The 25,673-nt window shown below is 31.9% G+C and overlaps 1 protein-coding gene across 4 annotated transcripts in view; it reads left to right on the forward strand.

Moving 5' to 3' along the window:
* The window catches only part of LOC146993966 (ribosomal protein S6 kinase beta-2-like), a 113,104-nt gene extending 98,918 nt beyond the window's left edge, over positions 1–14,186 (forward strand). For all 4 annotated transcript variants that reach the window (XM_085826675.1, XM_085826677.1, XM_085826676.1 and 1 more), the window contains 3 exons: positions 2,089–2,229; positions 6,916–7,029; positions 7,115–14,186. In XM_085826675.1, the coding sequence (XP_085682801.1) occupies positions 2,089–2,229; positions 6,916–7,029; positions 7,115–7,336 (477 nt within the window). In that variant the 3' untranslated portion in view covers positions 7,337–14,186. The remainder of the gene's footprint in view (positions 1–2,088; positions 2,230–6,915; positions 7,030–7,114) is intronic.
* Positions 14,187–25,673: the final 11,487 nt, after the last annotated feature.

Below are 25,673 nucleotides of genomic sequence, written 5' to 3' on the forward strand. Positions count from 1 at the left end.
TGTACGAAGTAAAAAGGAAGTATTGTAATCGCGAAAAGTTTCAGGCAGCATATTTCAACGAAAATATCCATTTTGACCGCTATCGAATGCAATTTAACGATGTTTTTGCGTCATATCTGTACGTAAAGACAGAATAAAATACTCTTTTCCATCAAAAAAATTATAAAACTGCTTTAAAATTAATTCTGAAGAGAATTTTTTGTGGCGTCTGTACGAACGTATCTCGCATAACTCAAAAACGAGTAGTCTCAGAACGTTGAAATTTTGTATATAGGACTGCTATAACATGTAGATGTGCACCTCGTATTTTGGTTGCAATCGGCAGCACCAAACGTATATAAATATATTTATATATATATCCACTCTATTACCCGGCTCGGTAATCTCAGTTTCTTTACTCTTATATGTTTGTAACTTGTACATTTTTTGCTTTAAAAATGATTGAATTATGCTGTTCTTATCTTCCGGTTAAGGTTTTTATGCCTTTCGTAATTCTGGAAGCAATATTTGTACAATTATCAACAATTTTAAAGCTGTTTAAGTGCGGTTAAGTTTTAAACAACATGGCGGACATATTTGTTTACATTTGAAACAGCAGAATTGTAGATTTGTTGCCAATCTAGAAAGACTAAGCTTCGCAACAACAAAAATAACGCCTTCATTTATTATTGCGAATTAAATCATGCTTAATCTTTTCTGGAATTTTTCCGAGGAAATAAGTGTTTAAGATTTACTTCGTAATTTTTAATATAGATATTTTGAGTTTTTATGTATTTTTGCCTTGTCGCGAAGTGAGAACTAAATTAATTGAATGAGAAATACTAAATCGTCTGTGAAAAACTTTTTTTTTTTTTTTTTTTTTTTCTGTTTTGTTTGCTTAATTTCTTTCATACATTGTTCTAGCTTTATTATAGTATTTGAATAGAACATGTGGCAACAATAAGATAATTCTTCAAATGATATAAATTTTGTGCATTCAGAGCGTCGTTATAGTAAACAAATATAGTGAATTTTAAAGAGTGCATTTATTCTATTGTGGTTTATGCGCTGTCGACGAAGTAGATTTAATTCAATCCAATCAATTTAAATGAAATTGAAGAAAAAAATGCGTGTAATTTAATATTCCGTACAAGGAAGTCATGTGGTGTACACATCAGATTTGTTTTACTTAAGATGCTGGTAAATAAATATAAAATACTTGAATGTATTTAAAAATAACATTAAATAGATTTTTTTTTCCTTTAGCTGCAAAATGTCTGCAGTAAAGACATTTTTAAATCCCGATTGGGCAGATTATAATCTCAATCCTCTGAGGATTAGACAACTCCTATTTAGGGATTATGTATATAGGTCTAAAAGTATATATATTAAGTAACTGGCAAATGTTTGCGTTTTCAAGTGGTACCATAAATAATTTGCCCTCAGCACAGCCAATGTATTACGTGGATGTAATACAGCCAATGTATTACGTGGATGTATTACCACATATTACGTGGATAGCCTGCAATTTTCTTGAAAACCACCTGGAAAAGTCAAGAAATTTCATTCTTTTGTTTCAGTGGCAACCCTGTTATTTGTATTTGATCAAACAATGTAATTCAGATGTGGATTAATAAAAGAATATTGTACAGTGTGATAAGTTTAGATTTATTAGGAGCCATTTCATTGAAGTCTAAACTGAAATCACGAGTTAATATTTTTATTGATGATTGAATATTCATGAAGTTTGTTTATAAAATAAGCAGCTAATGCCACAAAGAACATCATATTTAGAACATATTTTCATTTTATAATCTGCTTTTTTATTAATCATTACTGCCTCAATAAAATTGGTCCTTGTTCAGTCAACATTTATTAATTAATTTGTTTTGCATGATGAATTTTAAAAGGTTCAACTTATGTAATAAAACAAGTGTATTATACATGCTGTAATGACTAAATTTTGCTGTTAATTTTACATATGTTGATTAATTATAGTGTCAGATATATTTACGCAGAGAAAAATATTACAGAATGTTAAAAATATTCCCTTTCATCATAATGATAAAAGTTATTTTAAACTTTTGTATTTCTGTATTATATTTTTAGCTGCTGAAGCATCCATATATGAAGAGACTTGGGAGTGGTCCTGAAGATGCTGAAGAGATCAAACGCCATCAGTTCTTCAGCCATGTAAATTGGGATGATGTTCTTGCCAAAAGAGTGCAACCTCCCTTTGAACGACCAGTGGTAAGCTTTGCTTAAATCTATAAGACCTGCATATTCTAAAATATACAGGCTCTTTTCTAATTAGCCGGACACATATTGGGGTGGGGGAATGGCAATGGTGAGAATAAATTTTCACTAGTGTTGCAGTCCTATGAAAATGGTGCAATAGTGTAAACAAACACCAAATAAAATTAGGTTTTCATGATGGCCATTGCTATCTAAAACAGTATATACAAATGGCCATAATCATATCATCATAATAATAATCAGTCATAAATAATACCACATTACAAAATAACACTGAGAAACGATAAGTCATCAATTGGCCGAATTTATGTAAAGATACAATTCCCCCGCTCCCGCCAAAATTCTGGAAAACATAAAAATTGTTTATCTTTTTAAATACAGATTATTTGTTGGTGTTTTGTGCTTGTAAATTATGTTATTAAGGGTCATTTATTACAAAAGTAACAGTTACAAAAAGATCTAAAGGATTTATAAATCTGATTTCGCGAAATTATATGCCAAACTAACCATACCTGGCATTTTATTGTTTGTGACCAGCTAGCAAGAAAATACATATACACAGTGTTACTTTTTGATAATACATCATTACAGTAAAAGCTCGACTATCTGGAAAGCACGGAAAATGCCGAAATTTGGATATGGGAAAATTCCGAATAATTTAGCACACGAAAATTACTATTCGAAGTAGAAAAGTCAAATAAACGGGGGAGAAAAAAGAAGGAATCCCATAAAATTATAAAGAGTCATTTTATTTGTTATCAACTTAAATATCAAATTTCTACATTTAGATTATGTGAGATTTTGAAAGAAAGGGATTTCAGACATAAACATCAAAGTAAAAACATCATATTCAATTACAATACTCCATCAACTGTGAAATTTAGCAGAGATCTCACCAAACTAGTCATTCCAGCAGAAGTTTGAAGGAACAGATAACTCTTTATTTAGTTAATCAACATATGCAAGTTATAGACATAACATATAAAAAGCTTAAATTGCTTGCCATAATTTTTCACATTACACAGCCAGTGCTTATCCATTTAAGTCACATTTTTCTTGATGCCAGGATCCCAGAAACTTGAAAATACTCAACTACATACTATTCTGTTGAAGAAAAGTCCCAAGTGTTAGTTATTTTTTTCAAAATGCACTTGAAAAACTCATAAATAGCAGTTAGCTTATATCATTTTATACAAAAATTAAACTGACTTATCAAGAATTACTCATGCTTATGATACAGACAATGCGTTACATCAAATAACACTATCGGTGCTAAATGGCTCTGTTCGGCAACAGTTTTCATTTGATTCAAATCGTTGTCCTATGTGCACTTTATAACAAAGTTACAAGTATCTTTTTCTTTGTGCCTAATTTTATGTAGGCATCCAGAAAGTAAGTTTCCCTATTAAATAAAAAAAAAAAAAAAAAAAAAACAGGACTGTCACTTTCAGGAACATATTTATTGGCAACAAGTACAGCAATGTTTCAGCTATTTTCAACAAAGTCACCACCAGAATTGAGACAGTTGTCGTATCATAGGATCAACTTTTGTATCCCTCTGTCGCAGAACTCTGTCGTCTGTGAATGGAACCAGTGTGTGACAGATGTCTTCAGCTCTTTGTTGTTGCCAAAATGCTGACCGTAGGACAGGAATTTCTTGAGGTGCAAGAAAATGTGAAAATTGCTGGGAGCAAGATCAGGGCTGTATGGTGGATGATTAAACAACTCCCAGCCAAATTCCATCAAAACAGCTGCTGTGCGTCAAGCTCTGTATGTGGACGAGCAGTGTAATGGAGGAGCACAACACCTGCAGTAAGCATTCCACGCCTCTTGTTTTGAATGGCACGTCGCAATTTGCACAGTGTTTCATAGTAACGGTCAGCATTTACTGTTTCACCATGTGGAAGGAACTCAATGAGCAGAATATCCTACCTGTCCCAGAACACTGTGCACATCACTTTCTGTTCCGACAGCATCTGTTTGAATTTCCTCCTGACTGGAGATCCACTGTGCCGCCAATGCATTGACTCTGCTTACTCATAATGTTCGGCCCATAGACCTCACAGAGCTGGCAATGAATTTTAATTGGTGTAATGCTTTGTGCATTCAAGAACTTTATCACCAACTGAACCTCTCAGGTGGTGGGAGAAGGAATAAGAGCTTCCATTTCGGACCACTGCTACCATGCTACTGGCATGAGGTGGAACCTATCCGACCGACTGGCATTTGATTGATACGTCATAGATCTGTTACGCATGCACAGTTAACACAGCTAATTACGTTTACTTTAAAGGGGAAAACATCAGGAAACTTACTTTCTGGATGTGCCTCATATATTGAAAAGATGTTTATAAAATTCGAAATACAGTACAAAGTCCGTAATCCGGACTTGTCAGGACTTTGGCGATTCCGGATTAGGGGTTTTTCCGGATTATAGATCATCAATTTAAATCTGGTAAGGTGGCATGCAGAAATTATACAATTATACAGTTAAAAATATGAAACCGTAATTTATAAAATAAAGAGCAATTATGATCTAAAGGGTATCAAAATTTACAAAAAAAAAAAAAAAAAAAAAAAAAAAAAAAAAAAGCTTAATATTTATTTGTTTACTTCATTTCTTTCAATGTAAGTTGTTTAAGTTGCTTCATTTTTTTGTGCTAATACTTTCTCTTTAGTTCTATAAACAGACATAATTTCTTGTTCAGTTACAAAATTCCACTGTTTCAAGTCCTGTAATTGCTGTGTCGAGAATTCTGACTAACTTGTCAATCGAAATTTTTTCATTTTCAGTAACCTCTCTGTCACTTTCTTCACTATCGGAAGCACGCATGCGTAGTGGATGTGCGCATTAAACACGCGTGCGTAAATGCATTACGTAAGTTTGTGGCTTTGAGGTCTGGATTATAGATCATTCTTGATAATGGACGTCTGGATTACGGACTTTATACTGTACAGAGTGCATAATTTTGATATCAGTGTACATTTTCAGTTTCTCAAATTCCTTTATTTATACTTCATTGCAAATTTTCATACATATTGCTGTGTAGAATCATTATATGGGACCTCTTTAGTAGCTGTATTATTAGTCAGTGGCGAGAATTAATTATATAGAGTAGACCATTTATTATCTTAAGTCTAGCTATAAAGTTTCCTTATAATGAATAGGGAAGTTATATTGTTTCTTTTGTTCAAATTTATTTCTAGAATCAAGAGTAAATATATATTTTCCTTACATGCATTTTGTTATGTAAGTGATAGTGTCTGATCTTTTTTAATTTAGGGCTGTTGATCACAAAAATGACATTAAAAAATTTCCATTACTTCTGATTTTAGTGTAACTGAAGAGAAGGTGGGTGTTTATTACAATCTGAGTGTACAAGAAAATACTGTTGAGCATCTGGTAATATCACAGTAATGTGACAACATTTGAGAAAATAAGGCCAAAGTAATCACTTGATTACTACTCTCAAAGAAAGTTTAAAAGCTTTAAATTTTAACGTCAAAGATTTATTAGTGTTTTGACATCATTTACTGCATTTTCATGCACCCCTACAAAAAAGATTTAATAAGAAAACTAGATTTTAAATTTTATTAAAACTTAAATAAAAATACTTGAAGCGTATTTGTGTTTAGGAGGCGAAATTAAATTTAAAAAAGGCTTATTTCACTTCTTTATTCAGTTATGGCAAATTCTTGAAATTCGAGAAAAACATTGTTTATGAATGTTATAATTTATCATGAATTTTGCTGTAACTTCTAAACAAGAGCCAAGCTTAGAAATAAAATGCATATTCATACTCAGGCGAGATTTTGTACAAAGAATTTATTTCATCTCTGTAGCAGGAAAGAAAGGGATTTGTAGATCAGTGATATTAATCTTTATTTTATTTCATATTTATTTCTTTAAATGATCTGTTTATTGTGTACTGGTTTATAATCCCATTTAGCTATGCAACATTAATAATTATTTTAGGAAAAAATTTGAGTGATTTCACTCAACTATTTTGTCATCTTATTCTTAGTGCATAATGAATAGAACAGTAAAACACACCTACAGTCCAAGTCTACAGTTTAACATTCAGTTTGATTAGATTAACATGCCATATTTTTTCTGTTATGTATTTCTTCTTCTTCTGTGATTGACAAGCTCTATAAATTTCTTTCATTTTGTGCAATATTTAGCAGATACACAGATAAAGCACGTTTTAAAAATTTTCTATTATTTAAGTGTAACACTTTTTTAAAGTTTTATGCTACTTATTTCATTACTATCTACTTTCTTCAGGCAATTCTTTCTCTGAAAAAAATATTTTTGGCAATTTTTTCTATATTTTCCCTATATGGGATTTATCATTTAAAGGTGGTTGCCATGATAAAAGTTTGATGAATTTTTTGAATTGCAGATTTATATTCTTTGCTATAGGTGATTTAATTGAAAATGAAATACTAAGTAATAAAATTAGTGTTGACAGTAATCTGCATAATTGATTTGTTTCTATTTTTTACAAAAGTCTTTGGTCATCTAAAAGTATAGGTTTATAAAATGGTTTTGGGTTAATAAAGATGGAATGTTTATCGTATTGAGGTAAATGAATCTTATAATCTTATTGAAAATGACTTTCTTTGAATGTATTTATTATTATTATCATAATTCAGATTTTAATTTTTTCCATTTAGCTGAGTGATGATGATGTGTCACAATTTGATACATTTACAATGATGGCTGCAGATGTCCCAGACATAGCTACAGATGACTGTTCTCTAACTGACAGTCAAAAACATGTATTTTCTGTAAGTAATTGTTTTACAATTTGCACATAATATTTGTAGGCAATCAAGATTTTTGTAAATTAATTTCAGATTTTTGTATTTTCAGGGTTTTTCCTTTTCACGGCACTCATTTTCAGATGACAGGCAAAATGAACCATCACCAGAATTTGTAGAAAACATATCCAATGAACCTACTTTTTCATCATCAGTTTTAGAGAACAAGTACAGTATACTTGATTTATCAGTGGCATCTTCATCTAAGAGAAAACGCAAGTTATCTTCAAGGCACTGCAAACTGCCACGATATTTTTCATTTCAGTGCTTTTAATATTATATACTTTTCAATAATGTATATATAAATATCAGTTCTTTTGAATCAATGCATAAGTTGTGTGCAAGTGATTTATTTGCAATTCGTTTTTTGTCATTAAAGAAAAGAAAATTAGTCACATTAAGATGTAGCTGTAAATCTCTTATTATCAGAGACTTTTACTGTGTTTACTGTTTTTAAAACTCTAATTAATTCTCTTATCTGTAAATCAACATCAATATATCTGCCTGCCTTAAACTTGTTATCCATGCCATTTTCAACTCTATATTAATTTTTGCAAGGTAAAACAAAAAGGAATTGTGTGAATGAACCAATAATAATAATATATTTGCTAAACCGTTAATATATTAATAACACTTTATATTAGTAACTTTTAATTATTTCTTCATAAATACAGTATTGCATAGCTGTCAATTCTCGCAATATTTCAACTCATCTCCCGGTCTCCCAGTACATCACGGAATCTCCTGGTTTTTAACTTTTAGTTTTAGTAATGAAAATATTTTTCAACAACACAATTAAATGGTGCTAATGAAATTAATTTGTGCAAGTAAAATATGCACAGTTTTAAGTTTAATTTTGAAATGATTTGAAATTTTCATAATTTTAGTTTCATTCTCCAGCCTTAGTGATCTACAGCAAAATTTTTGCATTAAATTTGATTTGATCCAAATTGTCTTAATTTATTGTAAACATGTGTAGAATCTTATATGAAGATTCAATCAAATGTTTAATCAGTAACTATTTCTGTTTAATTTTGTTTAAAATAAATATAAATTATATTAATAAAAATATCTATACAATAGTATTTACAATAATTATTAATTTTTTTAATCAATTATTATTTTTTTATTAAAAAGTATGCTGATAAATTAAAGCTTTCCTTCCCTACTTAGAATTTTCTCGGAAAAAAAGGTGTAAAAAAATTAGAACAAAAGTAGCCAAAGAACATAAACATAAGAATATGTTATTAAATATTAATGTATTTTACATCAGAATCATATAATAAATAGTTCAATAAGGTGAATCGTGCATTATAAGATGAATTAAAATGAATTTAGTGTTCTTTGAAAATGGGACCACCACACAACATAAAAACCTCCTGGAAACTCTTATGTATTGAGTACAAGAACCTCCGGTTTTTCATATTTCAAAGTTGGCATTTCTCCAAATGTAAGACAGCAAGCAAATTTTATCCTAATAATCTTTTGTAAACTATTATCTTCTAACGCCTATTCTGACTAAATGTTTAAAAAAATATATAACAGTGTAGTTTATCATTCCTTCCTATTTTTAAAGTTGAAAACATATTTATTTTGCCTCAAATTATATAGTATTTATAGCGACTTCTCCTCATGACATAATATTTATTTTTGCTTCAAAATATAGCATTTAAAGTATTTAATTATTTTTCTTTTGTTATATAGTCTACATACGAGGCACCATACATATCTTCGTTTAAGCCTCAAAGTACCTGACTGTCTTATATGCAATCCTTTTCTTTTTTTTTTTTTAAACAATTTTAAAAATGTAGTCATTTTATATTCATACCAGTATGGTATGTATGTGTTCTTTTAAGGCACTGTTTAATACTGTGTCACTTTTTTATATCATGAAAACTTGTTTTAAACAGTGAAAAATCTCTCTTAATAATATTTATGAAGTATAGTAGACTCCATTAACCAGTCTCTATGGTACTTGACTATAGCTTAGATAAATGAATGGTCAGTTAATTCAAAGTAATAGTTTGAAACTCAAAATTAGCTTGTAAAAGGATTTGTATGTATATAAGTTTTTACTGAACATTTATTTCTTTGTTTAAAGAATCCATCAATTTTCATCTTTTTCTGTTATGTAAAATAACTTGATTTGAAGCAAACTCTTTTGCTTCAGCTTACCTTTTTTTTTTTTTTTGTAGATAACATCAATGGAAAATGAAATTTTTTGTCATGTGATGTGTACAAGTATTTCAATCCTACCTTAGTTCTTTTCATTTTTTCTAAAAGAACCCTTCCAGTAGTCTAACAGAAATATCTGCTAAATGTTGGTAGTCTGCCATGGAGTCTAATCTTGGTGAATGTGCTGGCTGCATAGGGTTTTTGTGATGTGATTCTGCTCATGTATCTCATGAGTTTCTTTGAGAATGTCCTCCCTGAAGATATCTCTTCATTAAAGCAGGATTTGCATACTTTGCAATGATCTGCTAACTGGCCAGTCCAAATGAATAAACTTTTTGTAATCATTCTCTTCACTTATAGCTTCTGAGTTCTGTAATTCTTCATCACCTATTTCTACTTAAACATTATAACTACATTTTCTCTGCAGATTCTTCTGCCTGCTGTCAGTCATTTATCGCATGCTTTGTGTGTTAAATTCGTTTCATTACATATTCATCTTGCAGGTATTATTATGTTCTTAAAAGGTTTTAAATTTTATCTAACCCTCTGAACAGCCCGGAGTTTTGGATCTGTCATGCAGATCTGTATTTAATGAGCCCTTATTAACTATGTATATTTACCTATTTTAGTTGCTATTTTCATAAACTTACATTCATCAAGAAAGCATTTATATTATTAATAAAAGTAAGAAAGCAAAATATCTTAAATTATAAGTTAATATATAACAAGTGACAAAAAATCTGATGACCGATAAAGTTGGTCTTGGCGCTCAGAGGGTTAAATCCCCCCCTTTTTTTAAAAAATCATCATTTCAGATTAATACGAATTTCTAAAAAGTAAATAAATAAGAACTGTATATGATGAAAGTAGGATCTCAAAGGTGCAGATAGCAACCATTTATTGAAACTCAACTATTTTTAAAAATAGGATTATCAATGCTCTTATTTAACTTTATTTTCCATATAAAGTAATAATGAAAAATTTAAGTGCAAATTGCTGCACATTTCTTACAATTTACAGTGAGGAGCTGGTTAACCCCAACCTAAAAAAAGCTTTAAATATGACCAATTACAGCAAGCCTGGCTATGACAGAGTCTACTATATGTTAAATTCAGAGTGTAATGTTCCAAAATGTTTTATATTTTTATACTATGTAAATAACTCAGGAATTTTTTATACATTTCTGTGATAATCTACTTTTATTCCTGTGATAATCTATTTTTGCATATTTCTGTGATCACCTATCTTATGAGATATGACGATGTGCTTTTATATTAATAAACATTTCTTTTCTTTAAAATATTGCTATTTTTTAAGATTTAAATAAATAAATGTTTTTAATGTAAAACCATATGGGGTTAGATCTATTTTAATAATGTAAATTCTGATCTTCAGTGTAAAGCAACAACATGCTGTGTGCGCATCTTTCCCAAAATATATCATTTTATATTCAGACCAGTATGGCATGTATGTGTTCTTTTAATGCACTGTTTAATACTGTATCACTTTTTTTATATTGTGAAAACTTGTTTTAAAACAGTGAAAAAATCTCTCTTAATAATATTTAGAAAGTATAGTAGACTCCATTAACGAGTCTCTACGATACTTGACTATAGCTTAGATAAATGAGTGGGTAGTTAATTCAAAATAACATTTTGAAACTCAAAATCAGCTTGAAAAAGTATTTTTATGTATATAAGTTTTTACTGAACATTTATTTCTTTGTTTAAAGAATCCATCGATTTTTATCTTTTTCTGTTATGTAGTTCTTATTTTGAAGCAAACTCTTTTTGCTTTAGCTTATCATTTTTGTAGATAACATCAATGGCAAATGGAATTTTTAGTCATGTGATGTGTACAAATATTTCAATCCTACTTTAGTTCTTTTCATTTTTTCTAAAAGAACCCTTCCAGTAGTCTAACAGTATCTGCTAAATACTGGTAGTCTGCCATGGAATTTAATCTAGGTGAATGTGCTGGCTGCATGGGGTTTTTGTGATTCTGCTCATGTGTCTCATGAGTTTTTTTGAGAAAGTCCTCACTGAAACACTGAAGCAGGTTTTGCATGCTTTGCCATGATCTGTTAACCGGCGAAGCCGAATGAATAAACTTTTTGTAATCATTCTCTTCACTTATAACTTCTGAGTTCTGTAATTCTTTGTCACCTATTTCTACCTAAACATTATAACTTCATTGTCTGCAGATTCTTCTGCCTGCTGTCAGTCATTTATCACATACTTAACGTGTTAAATTCGTTTCATTACATATTCATCTTGCAGGTATTATTATGTTAAAATGTTTTTAAATTTTATTTAACCCTCTGAGCGGCTTGGAGTTTTGGATCTGTCATGATCTTTATTTAAAGTGCCTTTATTAACTAAATATACAGTCAAAAGTCGTTAATCCGGACTCGTCGGAACTTCGGCGATTCCGGATTATAGATCATCACTTTAAATCTGGTAAGATATCATGCAGAAATTATAAAATTAAAAATATGAAACCATAATTTATGAAATAAAGAACAATTATCATCTAAAGGGTATCAAAATTTGCAAAAAAAAAAAAAAAAAAAAAAAAAAAAAAGCTTAATATTTATTTGTGTACTTTATTAAACATTTCTTTCAATGTAAGTTGTTTAAGTTGCTTGGTTTTATGTGATAATACTTTCTCTTTAATTCTATAAACAGACATAATTTCTTCTTCAGTTACAAAGTTCTGCTGTTCAAGTCCTATAATTGCTGTGTCGAGAATACCGACTAACTTGTCAATCGAAATTTTTTCGTTTTCTAGAACCTCTGTGGCACTTTTTTCCTGTCAGAAGTGAATTATAATGATGAGGAATTTGATTTAAATCATATCAAAGACGGGGTACATCGAGATGAAATACTACATTTATTAAGGAATTATGAGTGAAATAAAATAAAAACATCTGCTCTGAAGATAAGGATAGTGCTGACAGATCAACTTCTAATTCATTGCGCCCCCCCCCCCCCCCGCCCCGCCCGCAGAGCAGCGTGAAATTGATAAACAGATTTTGAAATGATTAGAGAAACAAAGGATATGCCTTTATCCATTTTTTGCAGCAATTCCACTTTTTGTTTAATGGACTTCGAAACATACTTTCGCTTTGTAGATCCTTTACATATTAGTAAATATATATCGAAATTCTTTTTGACATAATCAAAAGTTCAAGCTTACGTTTATAAAATTGCTCTAACAGTCTGCAAAAAATAATAAGCCGGATCCAATTCGAAGATTAAGGAACAATGCAGTCTGCAACATTAACTGAATTAGATAATTTTAGCTTAGCTTATACCGTCCGTTGTACATTAAATGCACATGCGTAAATATGTGCATGCGCACATTAATGTATAACGGATGGTATAAGCTAAGCTAAAATTATCTAATTCAGTTAATGTTGCAGACTGCGCTGTTCCTTAATCTTCTAATTGGATCCGGCTTATTATTTTTTGCAGACTCTTAGAGCAATTTTATAAAAGTAAGCTTGAACTTTCGATTATGTCAAAAAGAATTTCCGATTCTGGAGCTATCAAAGGATCTACAAAGTGAAAGCATGTTCCAATGTCCATCAAACAAAAAGTGGAATTGCTGCAAAAAATGGATAAAGGCATATCCTTTGTTTATCTAAACTTTAACGTTTGTTTATCTAAACTTTGTTTATCTTTAACGCCGTGGCACGCAATGAATTGGAAGTTGATCTGTCAGCACTATCCTTATCTTCAGGGCAGATGTTTTTATTTTATTTGGCTTATAATTCCTTACTAAATGTAGTTTTTCATCTTGATGTACTCCGTCTTTGATATGATTTAAATCAAATTCCTCGTCATTATAATTCGCTTCCAATTGCGAAGAAAGTGACAGAGGTTATTGAAAACGAAAAAATTTTGATTGACAAATTAGTCGGTATTCTCGACACAGCAATTATAGGACTTGAACAACGGAACTTTGTAACTGAACAAGAAATTATGTCTATTTATAGAATTAAAGAGAATGTATTATCACATAAAAAACGAAAGAACTTGAAAGTGAAGAAGTGAAAGAAATGTTTAATAAAGTAAACAGATAAATATTAAGCTTTTTTTTTTTTTTGTAAATTTTGATACCCTTTAGATCATTCTTTATTTCATAAATTACGGTTTCATATTTTTAATTTTATAATTTCTGCATGCCATCTTACCAGATTTAAACTGATGATCATCTATAAACAGGAAAAATCAATAATCCAGAATCGCCGAAGTCCCGACGAGTCCGGATGAACGACTTTTGACTGTATATAACAAGTGACAAAAAATCTGATGACCGGATAAAGTTGGTCTTGGCGCTCAGAGGGTTAAAATTTTTTTTTTTTTTTTTCGTTTTTCTTAATTTATCATTTCAGATTAATACAAATTTTTAAAAATTAAATAAATAAGAACTGTATATGATGAAATTAGGATCTCAAAGGCATAGATAACAACCATTTATTGAAACTCAAGCATTTTTAAAAATATGATTATCAATACTTTTACTTATTTTCTATATAAAGTAATAATGTAATCTAAGTGCAATTTGGTGCACATTTCTTACAATTTACAGTGAGGAGCTGGTTAACTTCAACCGAAAAAAAGCTTTAAATATGACCAATTACAGCCAGACTGGTTACAACAGAGTCTGCTGTATGATAAAAGCAGAGTGTAATGTTCCAAGATGTTTTATATTTTTGTACTATGTAAACAACTCAGGAATTTTTTATACATTTCTGTGATCAATAATATTGCTTATTTCTGTGATAATCCATTTTTGTCCTTCTGTGATAATCTATTTTTGTATATTTCTGTGATCACCTGTCCCTTGAAATACAAATTTTTAAAAATTTGTATTTCAAGGGAATGTGCTTATATTAATATTTAATGTGCTTTTATATTAATAAACTTTTCTTTTCTTTAAAATGTTGCTATTTTTTAAGATTTTAATAAATAAATGTTTTTAATGTAAAGCCATATTTGGTTAAATGAGTTTTAATAATGTAAATTTTGATCTTCAGTGTAAAGGAACAACATGCTGTGAAACACATCTTTCCCATATCTCATTAATAATCATTGATGGATAAAGTAGATATCAGTGGTTTATAGTCTTAAACACTTGCAGTGAGGGAACAAGCAAACATCATTAAATTTCAACCTACAACAGTCATCGGATTTTTTACCCCTCTATATGTATTCTGTAGTTTTAAAATAAGCATCTGAAGATCACATTTGCCATCCTCACATTCACACATAACATGCTGTCATCATCCATCTGCTGAAATACATTTCCCACTGCATAAAAGAGAATAGTTCAAATTATCCTTTATCCAAAACCTCTCTGAACTGAAATAAAATGTAAAGAGTAAATTAAGAGACTTGAATTCTTTCAGTGCCAAATATTACCTACATTAAGATAAGAGCTAACTAGGTGAAAATATTACCTAATTTTAATGTAACGAAGTGTAATACACTGGTATCCAAAATTAAAATTACAAACACATTTTGGCAATAGTTCAAAATAGGTAGAACTAATAGTTTTAAACGGATATGATATATAATTTGAGGAGCATTAAATGTAATACAAGTACATAATGATTGTTAAAAGGTTAAAAAGTTTTTTAAGAAGTGAAAGTAATCAATTTTTAAGTTTATGAAATTTGTTTACAGAATTGTGTTTGGAAATTAAAATCACAATTTTTAAGATTATGTATTAAGATGAAGAATCACTGGCAGGCTTGATGTTGGTCTGTCTCAATTGAAGGATGCTTGATAGTTATATGTGTCTCAAATTGTTGGCCAACTCTCAAATAGAGGTCACTCAATAGTTATAAGTATCTTGAATAGTTGGCCAGTCTCAGGATTCTTGATAGTTAAGAGTGTCTTTACTGATGGTATTCAGGTTATGGTATCAGTTCTAAACTATTTTTACTATCACTAGAGGGCATGTTAAAGAGCCACAACTCCTACAGAGAATTGAATTATAAAGATATAATGGTCACAGAGTTTTCTTAGAAACTTGCGGCTGTGTCTCAAATAATAGTATCCAGAGAGACTGTATTCAAATACCTAGCAGAGCGGTACCTTTAAACATAGTGTCCAGCAGTATGTCTTCCCCTTAAGCGATTGTATAAAACAGCCCATCTTTTCTCATACCAGTCTTAGCCACAGCTAGATTGTCCTCTACTGTGAAGGGTCAAGGTTTGATACACAGAGTGATTCTCAATTAATCTTTGTCTAGTGAGAGCTGGGACCTGCTATCAACAAATGAAAGTATCCTTTCATTTGGAAACTAGACTCTCCCTTTCTGGACTAAGAGAAGTTATATTATGTGTTTAAATTTGTGATGTAAAAATATTCATTCATGTATTAAGAAAAGCAAAAATAATTTTATTTCTTACATATGTAAGTTTCTTTTGCTTTTGTTTTCTGCACATTTTAAAAGAACCTTAAATTCACTAAGTGGGGATAGAGAGATTAAAAAAAAACTTTTTTCTTTTTAGTGTTTCTGTTTTGGGCAATTAAATGTTAAAAACAAGTATAGCATTGGAAACAAAAACATAAAATGTAATACATTTGTGTACATCTCCAGCTGAAGTTAGTTTTTGGAATAAAACGAACATTTTGGGGAATACCTTTTCAGCAATATTGTTGTATTGATAATTTTGGGAAAAAGATATTGCATATTTATTTATTATTATGCTTTAAGCTAGTGAGCCAGTGACCAATTAGTGGAGTTGGGAGAAAATATATGATGAAAGCTAAAAGTACTGTCATTTAACTGTATGAATATTTACTACCATATCCACCAAAAAAATTCTATGCTCTAAAAATTTTAGATTGCCTTAAAAAAGATTTTTCATTTAAAATTTTTTTAAATTACAGTGTTTGTCTTCATAATCAGATTTCAATTTAAAAACTTGAATTCATTTTAAACCAAGTATTACAAGACCTAATAACTTCAGAATTAAATTTCCAAAAATTCAAGGTGCAAAATAAAATCATTTATTGAAAGCATGCGATTGAAAATTGTTATGACAAATAGTACAAATAAGGTACAATATTACTCTGTCATGGAGATGTGCATTTATTTAATAAAAAAAATTACAGCATAATCATTTAATTGTAGCTGTGCTCTTTTTTTTTTTTTTCTTATTGGATTGCTTGTGTATGATATTTGTAATAAATATTCCTTCCATATGGATGTAGTATAACAATTTCTATATTCCCATTATTCTAGTGAATGTATTGTATGCTTAAGTGATGCAACTAAAAATTAAAAAAAAATAAATATTCCCATTATTTGAAATTTATATAGTAAGAATACCTTCAATAATGTCTTTAGATGTTAATTAGCTGTGCAATTTTTCTTTTCTTTCTTTCTTTCTTTCTTTTTTTTTTTTTTTTTTTCTTTTCTTTTCTTTTTTTTTTCTTTTTTCTTTTTTTTTTTTAACTAGATTAGCTAGTTTACAAGCTACAATAAATACTTCCCACAAGTGAGGTGATAATATTTTCTGTTTTGCCAGACATGAAATTTGCATAGAGAAAACAATAACATTTTCTTTTGAATCTTGAAAGAGTAGAATATGTTTAGCAACTAATAAAAGCATGAAATAAGTTTCAATAATAACAGTTTTGTAGATTCTGATTTGGAACTCTTGTCAATGTGAGTGTTTAGTTTCAGAAAAATTTTGCTATATAATAGCAAAAATTTATTTGGAATATACTGAAGAATTATTTATAACTTGTTGAAATCTTTGATGTTTTTAATTTTGGTAGTTTAGGAACTTCCAGATAATTCTTTTACTCTAATGCAAATTTTAATTAATGCTAATCCATCAGTAAATATAGATATTTGAAAGCTAAGATTCAGTTTTTGTCGGAAGTTTAATTGTGCAGTTCATACAATCGTTAAAATGGGGAAGATAAAATTTGTACTAAAATTATTCATTACGGTTACGACTATTTATTGTCCAAATACGTAAAATTTTGGAACTTAGGTATTTGAATGGTGAGCAATTTAAAACTGCATTGCCGACCCTTGCTAGAGGTATGCGCCAAAATTAAAAATCTTTTAAATTGCCGTATTTGTGTTACAGTCTAGATCTCTAAATGTAGAATTTCATCTTTGTTCCTCTGAAAATTTTACTGAAAGGATGATAGTTTCAATACAATAGTGATATACAGTGAGCTGTATCAGTTTCTTTTCTTTTCTTCTTTTTTGAATGCAATAGACCGCAGAGAGAGAATTTACGAGAGATGAGTAGTGATAGTGGTGTGAAGTGTGGGACTTGGTAGTTATTATGACATGGGCTCTTAATAGTGCAAGAAAATAAGATAAACTTGGGTAATTACTTTTAGAAAGAATGCATATTTGCTTAAAATTTAAAAGCTATAATTTTAACAACCAAAAACATAAATAAAAATTATCGACCAAAAGACTTATAACTGAGTATATTTCACTACAGAAGTGAATTATGTACACACACTTTTTTTTAAATAATTAGCATGTGAACTTTGCGTATAAGAACTGATAGAGTCAAACTCCTTAATATATTATTAAAAAAAACAAGGCAAAAAGTGAAGTTTATAAGAAAACCAACTGTCTGCCTCCGGCCCTCCTCCTCCTCTCTATGGTACTAATTACTACTAAGATACTTAATTAATTTCATTAGTAAAATAACTCCCTTAGCATCGATGGCAGTTTCTGTGTAGGAGATTATTAGATTTTCCAGCTTTCGAAAGAAGCTTTTTGGGTACTTGCGTATTAACGCCACCGCAGCTGCAGATTTGGCGGTTATTAAGTGCCTCCAATCTACATCTAAAATTTTTGCGACAAATCATAAATTAAAACATTTTATTTTAAATCAAAACGCTTTATTTAAAATCAAAGTAGTCAATCGGAATTTGGTGGAAAATGGGCCGATATAGAGTTTAACATAGGTTCAAAACAGTCTCTATTTTCTTTGACCTGATGCTATCGCCATATAAACTCTAATAAATAAGATTCTAAATGATTCGCTCGCTGTCCCCCTATGTCTTTTATTTCTCCATTTAGCACTGCCTCACATTATCTCAACTGTTTGTGTATGAACTCCTGTATCAGGCAGTGGCGTACATGGAGGTAGGAAAGGAAGGAGGGGCCAGTCCGCACTAGAAGTGAAGCACTACTTTGAAGCTTGGGTCACCAGATGGGGTGTTCTTTGTTTACATTCAGAAGCTCGCTTGACACGGTTCTGATAGTATTTCGACACACGACAGTTCCATACAAATCGAAAAAGGGACACTTTCGCATGAAAGAAACATTCATAGTGTGATGGATAATAGCAATTTGTATAGTTTAGTGACATTTACGCAAAAATCACATCTTAGTTATTTTTCGATAACTAACAACAGGGCGATTTTGATTATGAATTTGTTTTATAAAATTCTAAGCTGTTGAATTACAAAAATATAGATTTTAAGAAAAATGTTATGCTTAAAGAATGAAAAATACCTTACGGTACATTTAAAATTGTATACGTCTTTCGATACCCTTGATAGAGTATTCGCTACTTTTATTTTATTTTCCAAACGCCAAAATGTTTTAAATAAAACAAATTTTTTTTTCACATCCATATATTATTGCAAAAAGCATGTATCTGCCTTTGACAAAATTCATAAATATTCATTAAATTATTTATAAATGTATTTGAAATGAAGAATTTATTAACTTATAAACAACTGTGAAAGTACTGTGAAGAAATCTAATGATTAAATGTATCTAATTTATAATGATTATAAATGTTATCTAAATATATAATAACCTTAATATTGAATTGTAAACATATATTGAAATCCTGTTGACAAATACGTTATAAAACTATTTAAGCAAGAACTGTTCGTATTGGAAAGCAATCTGTTGAAAGGTATTGTAAAGCAAATGCTATGAGATGCACACTTAAGAAAGTAATAAAGAGTTTTGGAATATGTATTGTTGAAATGAAGGGTAAAAAAAAATCTGATAAGTATAATTAAAAGAATTATTCCCCTTACATTTTATAATAACTCAGTTACAAGTTTTAAGTAATACTTAAAAAAAAAAAAAAAAAAAAAAATTATTTTATTCCCTTTCAGAAATGTTCAGAGAAAGTCAAGTACTATTTAAAGTATTTCACTAATTCCTAATAATTTTCTAATTTAAAATGAACTGAATAGAGCATTAATTATAAATTGACTTACATTTTTCAATTTAAAAGATGCCTCAGAAGCCAAAAAATCATGTCATATTTAAGAAAGTATTTTAGGAAGAAGCTCTATAAATAGAAAAGAAATAATGCATAATTTTAATATTAATAATACAATAAACTTTGATCTTAATTTTTGTACCTTAACCGAATCAAATCGAATTAATTTTTTTTTCTAATGTAATTAACGAAACGTTGTGAAAATATTTCATTCAAATTAAACCATTCTAAGAAAACTGTCCTGTGAAAAGTATAGCATTTAATTCCGTTCAGAATGAAATGTTGTTTAAAAATATGTTGTTTTCATATACTTAGGACTCTGAAGTGTTGTAGAAAAAGAAAATATATACATTTTATGTATATTTACGACGTAATTACAAAATATTTACATCCGAACGAGTCATATCCCATTGAACTCAATGGTAAATGACCCAATGTTTTGGTCACCACGTAGGGATCGCCGGTGCTTCAGAGCAGGGTACGGGAGAAACTTGTTTAGGGCAACTCCATCTTACTTCCTACCTCCATGGTGGCGTAGCGGGGGGGGTGCATGATGCCCCGGGCGCCGCTCGTAGAGGGGCGTCAAATGGTCTCCAAACAAATTTTCCGGAAAATTTCATTTTTTATTTTAATGGATTATTGGAAAATATATTTAAAATTAATAACTGTTGTAATATAATTAATTATTTATTTTCTTGATTTGTCTGATAAAATATTTGCAGTACATCAACCAAAACGTTCTTTCTGACCACTTTATTTTTCCAAAGTAGAGATATGTTTTTATTTTTTAAACGAAATACACGTATATCTCTCGCTTTTTATTTTAAAATGATAACACGACCTTGTCCCGAATTTCTCAAACATATGCAGTTTTCAAAATTCGATTCCATAATCTGGAAATGACATTTTGGGAAAATCCTAACGCTTCCGCTACAATGGATTGCGTTTGACTATCCTGTAAAACTCCTGTAAACTTCCTGGCTACCGATTCAACTAAGACATCTTCCTGAGACATCATATATTCACTGCTACGAAGCATTCAACGCATGCCAATTGTTTTTAATCTCTTATTACAAAAAGAATACTGCAGGTCGCTCCTTACTCCTTATATAAAACGCATAGTTTTCGACGTCACAGACTAAATTTGCATATTCCCAACTTTGTAAACGTTATAATTTTGCTTTATAATCTCTTCTATTTCCTTTTGTTCAAAAAGGTTATCGATTATATGGTTATTTCATACCGAACCCACAATATCCCCTAATTGTTTTGAGCAGTGAATATGACTGCATGACGTTACTCCGCAGTAGAAAAGAAACGGAACCTAAAACTCCACTACAGATCTATAGAGAAAATGTTTTTCCAAACCTAGGAGTCGCACTTCAAATACTACTTACTATTTCATTATCAAATGCTGCTCAGCAAATTAAAATAAATTTTCACATATTTACAATCAACGATGGGACAAGATCCCCTACGTCTTCTAGCATATCTAAGTGTGGAAAGAGAAAAATTTGAAAGGATCGACTTCGATGAAGTAAATGATAAATTTGCTTCATCCAAGGTAAGAAAAATGTATACACAGTAATTAATTTATTGATGTATTATATTTTTATTAATAAATATAAGTGCCCGACCAAGTCGAGGTGCACGTGATTGAAGCGAGATGAGGGCAAATTAAAATTTTTGTTTAAAAATTGGAAGGTCTCTGCAAACAACAATGAATAGATTTTAGAGAACTCCAAATCATACACTTTTTTCTTTGTCACAAAAATATTGACATCAAGTGATTCCTCTTAAAAAAAGCAGAAAATATAGCTCTGAACAGAAGTACATTTTCAGTATTGATCTTTTCTAGAAAACTATTGTGATTAGGAAAGGTATTATCTATCATTTTCTTCTAAATAACGATCAAGGCTGCAGTATGCCATCCTCTCCCAAAAGTTTGCGTAGGTGGTTCGTTAGTGCAAAATTCTGGCGATTTGTTTGATTGCAGCTAAACACTCAAGGGCTATCTGACTAAAAGGAGGGATGCCTTCTTGGAGGATTCTTTAAAGGAAACTGGCTCATATATACGTTACACATGGAGAAAATCAAGAAAACACCCATGCAGCCAGCCCATTCTCCGAGATTCGAACTATCAGTGTTCAGTGATTTTACCTCTCGGCTGCTGATGGGCAAATATAGTAAAAAGCATATTTTAATATATAACGGAACATTATTGAAATTCTGGCTTTTCCAAATTTTGTTTTTTGGATTTCTCTATGCCAAACATTAAATGTCCTGCTACAACCTCTATTACAAAGAGTAAGAAGGGAAACTAATAAAAGACTCAGTCAACGAATGCTTCAGCATGGAATTGCTAATATTATCAGACTAGGGTTTGTCTTATATGTCTTAACTAAAGTTCTCTTCATAGGGTTCTGTTATGATTTTAGATATGTATCTAGGAAGTCTGTCTGATGACGTAGGAATACAGATTTGTGGTTTCTGAACGCCAGAGATCAGTAACGGCCTTCACAGTATCATCTATTTTTACACACCTTACTTTTTCATTCGTAAGAAAAGCTAGAGATGGAAACAAGGTCAAGTCTCTCACTCTTAAAGAAACCTTGGAATTCTAAATATGTCCGACACTCATATTCCTTCAAAACACGCAAATATTGGGAAATATTCAGTATTAATTGGATCACTCTAGATTCTCAATGTATAAAATGATAGATGTAATGGCGTACATATAACCAGATCAGTGTTGTCAAGTAGCCTTTTAAATTGGTAGATATGGGTTTGCTATCGATCGTTATGGAGGCATACGCAGTCACATACTTAGTAGCTCTGTTTACATATTTCAGTTCTTATCCGTACTTCCTCAAAGAGGATTGTCGTCATTAAAATCATCGGTTAGAACAAATGATGCAGACGCTTAAGTGCTATCTTAAGCGTTTTCGGTTGATATTATCTATGAGTTCATTAGAAGGCAGGTAAAATCGATACCAGATATATAATATCAGTCTGTACAGGTTGAAGACAGTAGTGAGCCAAACACATAGATCTTCCAGAAGGAAAGCATTTTTTCGTCGGAAATCGAAATGCACAATGTACTGGCAGTCTGCCTGTCCAGTTCTGTAGGAATTGATAGGTAGTGTATCTGTGGAGCCTGCCTTAGCAACCATACAGAATATAGTAAATTAAAAAAAATCGGGAATTTACAATGAATAAAATCCATTTATTTTTCAAATAATTCTTATACCCGAGTAGTACCGTCTTCGCTGGAAGCCCTAGCTATCACAGTCACACCACCCACCACACGACCAGTCACTTTTATCTCTGCCTATGTCCCTTCTAACAGCAGATCACATGTAAACATTGTGCAAGATTTTGACGCACTTACTAAACTCAACAGTAAAGTCATCATAGGCGGAGATCTTAATGCAAAACACCGCGCGTGAAACTGCACCCACAACACATTCCTTGGAAACGTGATACACCGCTTCGCTACTAAGGCCGGTATCACTATTGCAGCTCCACAAACCCCAACACGTTACGACGAAAGGTCTGCCTCAATCCTTGACTTTTTCTTGCTCAAGGGCTGTACTTTTAAATCCGTTGACAGTTTGAATGAATTTTCATCGGACCATAATCCAGTTCTGATAGATCTTGACCTTATCGTCTGTAACACACCACACAAAAAGGCCTTCATTACTAATTGGTCTGGATATACCAAAGCCTTAAACAACACCACAATACACATTCCAACAGCACAAACAGGCGATGAGTTAGATGCTATAGTCAATGACTTCACCATGCAGCTTCAGTATGCTCTGAAAGCCAATAGTAAAACTGCATGCGATAGTGGTAAAACCAAAACAAACAATGAAATCAAACAACTTATTCAAAGAAGAAATGCTGCAAGGAGAGAGTGGAAGCGATCAAGATACCCTCCCGATAGAGCACTACTCAACCAGCTTAACCGCCAGGTCAGGGCCCTTACACGTAAACAAACAGACCGCGACTGGGCCGTTTACCTTTCTTCACTCTCCTCTGATGAAGATACTATTTGGAAAGCCACCAACCAGCTTCTGAGATGCCACACAAACATTCCGCCCCTTACTGGCCCTCAAGGAATTGCCTACACCGATACTGAGAAAGCTGAGTCACTCGCTGATCACTATGCTACTCAGTTCTGCACTAACAACATATCCCACTCTCAAACAGAACACCTTGTTTCACAAACACTAACAACGTTCCTCTCAAAACCACACACAACCAACACTCCTCCTGTCAGGCCTTCAGAGGTCTTTGAATACATCACAAAACTCAAGACCAAGAAAAGTCCTGGACTCAACTCTGTGAGCAACAAGATGGTAAAAAATATGGGAATCCTAATGATCATCAAACTCACAAAAATCATCAATAGTATGCTACACCTGGGGCACTTTCCTTCGCCATGGAAGACTGCTGTCATCTCACCAATTCATAAGACTGGAAAACCCATCACAGACCCTGTGTCATACAGGCCCATCAGTTTATTATCTTCAACAAGCAAAGTAGCTGAAATTTTCATCCAGCAACGTTTACTACAGCACCTGAATGAAAATAGTCTACTCATTAATGAACAACATGGCTTCAGGAAGCTGCACTCTACGAACCACCAACTTTACAGAGTCACTGAACTGGTGTCTCAAGGCCTACAGGACAAGTCCATCACAGGAGCTATTTTTCTTGATGTTTCCAAGGCCTTTGACAGAGCCTGGCTGGAGGGCCTCATATACAAAATCATAAACCTGGGCTTCCCAGATTACATCACACACATCATACACTCTTACCTTATGGGTCGACACTTTGTCGTTCGTGTTAACAACACCATCTCTACCCCCAGGCCTATCAGGGCTGGGGGCCCACAGGGGTCCATTTTGGGCCCGCTCTACTTCAATATTTACACGAACGATATCCCACACACACCACACACCACCCTAGCAATGTATGCTGATGATACAGCAATTCTATCTCAAAACGCATCTCACGGCTCAGTCATACAACAGCTACAAAACCACATTCACACACTGGAGTCCTGGCTAACGGCATGGAAAATTAGCATTAATGTGGAAAAGTCAGATGCCATCCTCTTCACGAGGAAAAAGAACATAGACTATGATATCCACATTAAAATGTATGGCACGCCCATCCCCTGGACCAAGCAGCCCCAATACCTAGGTGTCACATTAGACCAAACTCTCACATGGACCCCTCACATTACAAAACTTATTGAAAAGTTCCGGGTTCGTAAAGCTACACTTGCCCCCTTAATTGCCCGGAACAGCGTTCTCTCTATTGATAACAAATTACTCATTTATAAAGCCATGTTACGTTCCATCATCACCTATGCCTGCCCTGTCTGGGGGTATATTTATGATACTCATGTGCAAAAACTGCAAGTTTTACAAAATATTGTGCTTAGGCAAGCGGCGGCTTGTCCGTGGTTTATTAGAAACGCGGCAATCCACCGTGAACTTAACATACCATATTTAAAGGAATATATGGCCACTCTGGCCCTCAGATTCTACCAAAAAATCCCTAATGTCTGTAATCCCACCATCCCTGTATTGGATTATAATTACAATAGCCAGGCCTTCAAAAAAATGCCTCGGGCCGTACTTAGACATCTAAAATAACCTGTTGTTTCTAACTAATGCTTTCTTTATATACAATATCTCTGATTTGCAATTGTTAATATTTAAATTCACAAATTATCACCCATGTTTAATATACTATACTATTTTTTTTTTCATTTCTGCCTGTATGTACCCAATTTCTCACTATGCTTATATTTTTGTGTGTTGTCATCTCAATAACTATGTGTGTCACACTGGACTCTTTAAACTTGGTTGCAAAAGGCGTTTCTTTTTTTACTCCGCACTTGCCTTCGCCCGATGGGGCGTGTTAGCCACTGCGGTGGCCAGTCTCTTGGGATCTCACTGGATTATCGCCATCTTCATGCATGTTCATACCTGCTCCAAATTAGGAACTGTATGTGATCGAAAATCGTTTAGTGTGATATTCTAGGGTAGCGCATCACGCGCGGGTACCTGACTGCAACGTACTAACGTACTGTCGCTTGATCCGAAGACAGAGAGGGACGGTGAGGATGTCGAAAATATTTGGAGTAGACATCTCATTTCGGAAACTG

The sequence above is a fragment of the Stegodyphus dumicola genome, chromosome 11 (genome assembly GCF_044657685.1).
Source record: "Stegodyphus dumicola isolate Sdum_Otavi_A_Nest chromosome 11, ASM4465768v1".
In the NCBI taxonomy this organism is placed as follows: Eukaryota; Metazoa; Arthropoda; class Arachnida; order Araneae; family Eresidae; genus Stegodyphus; species Stegodyphus dumicola.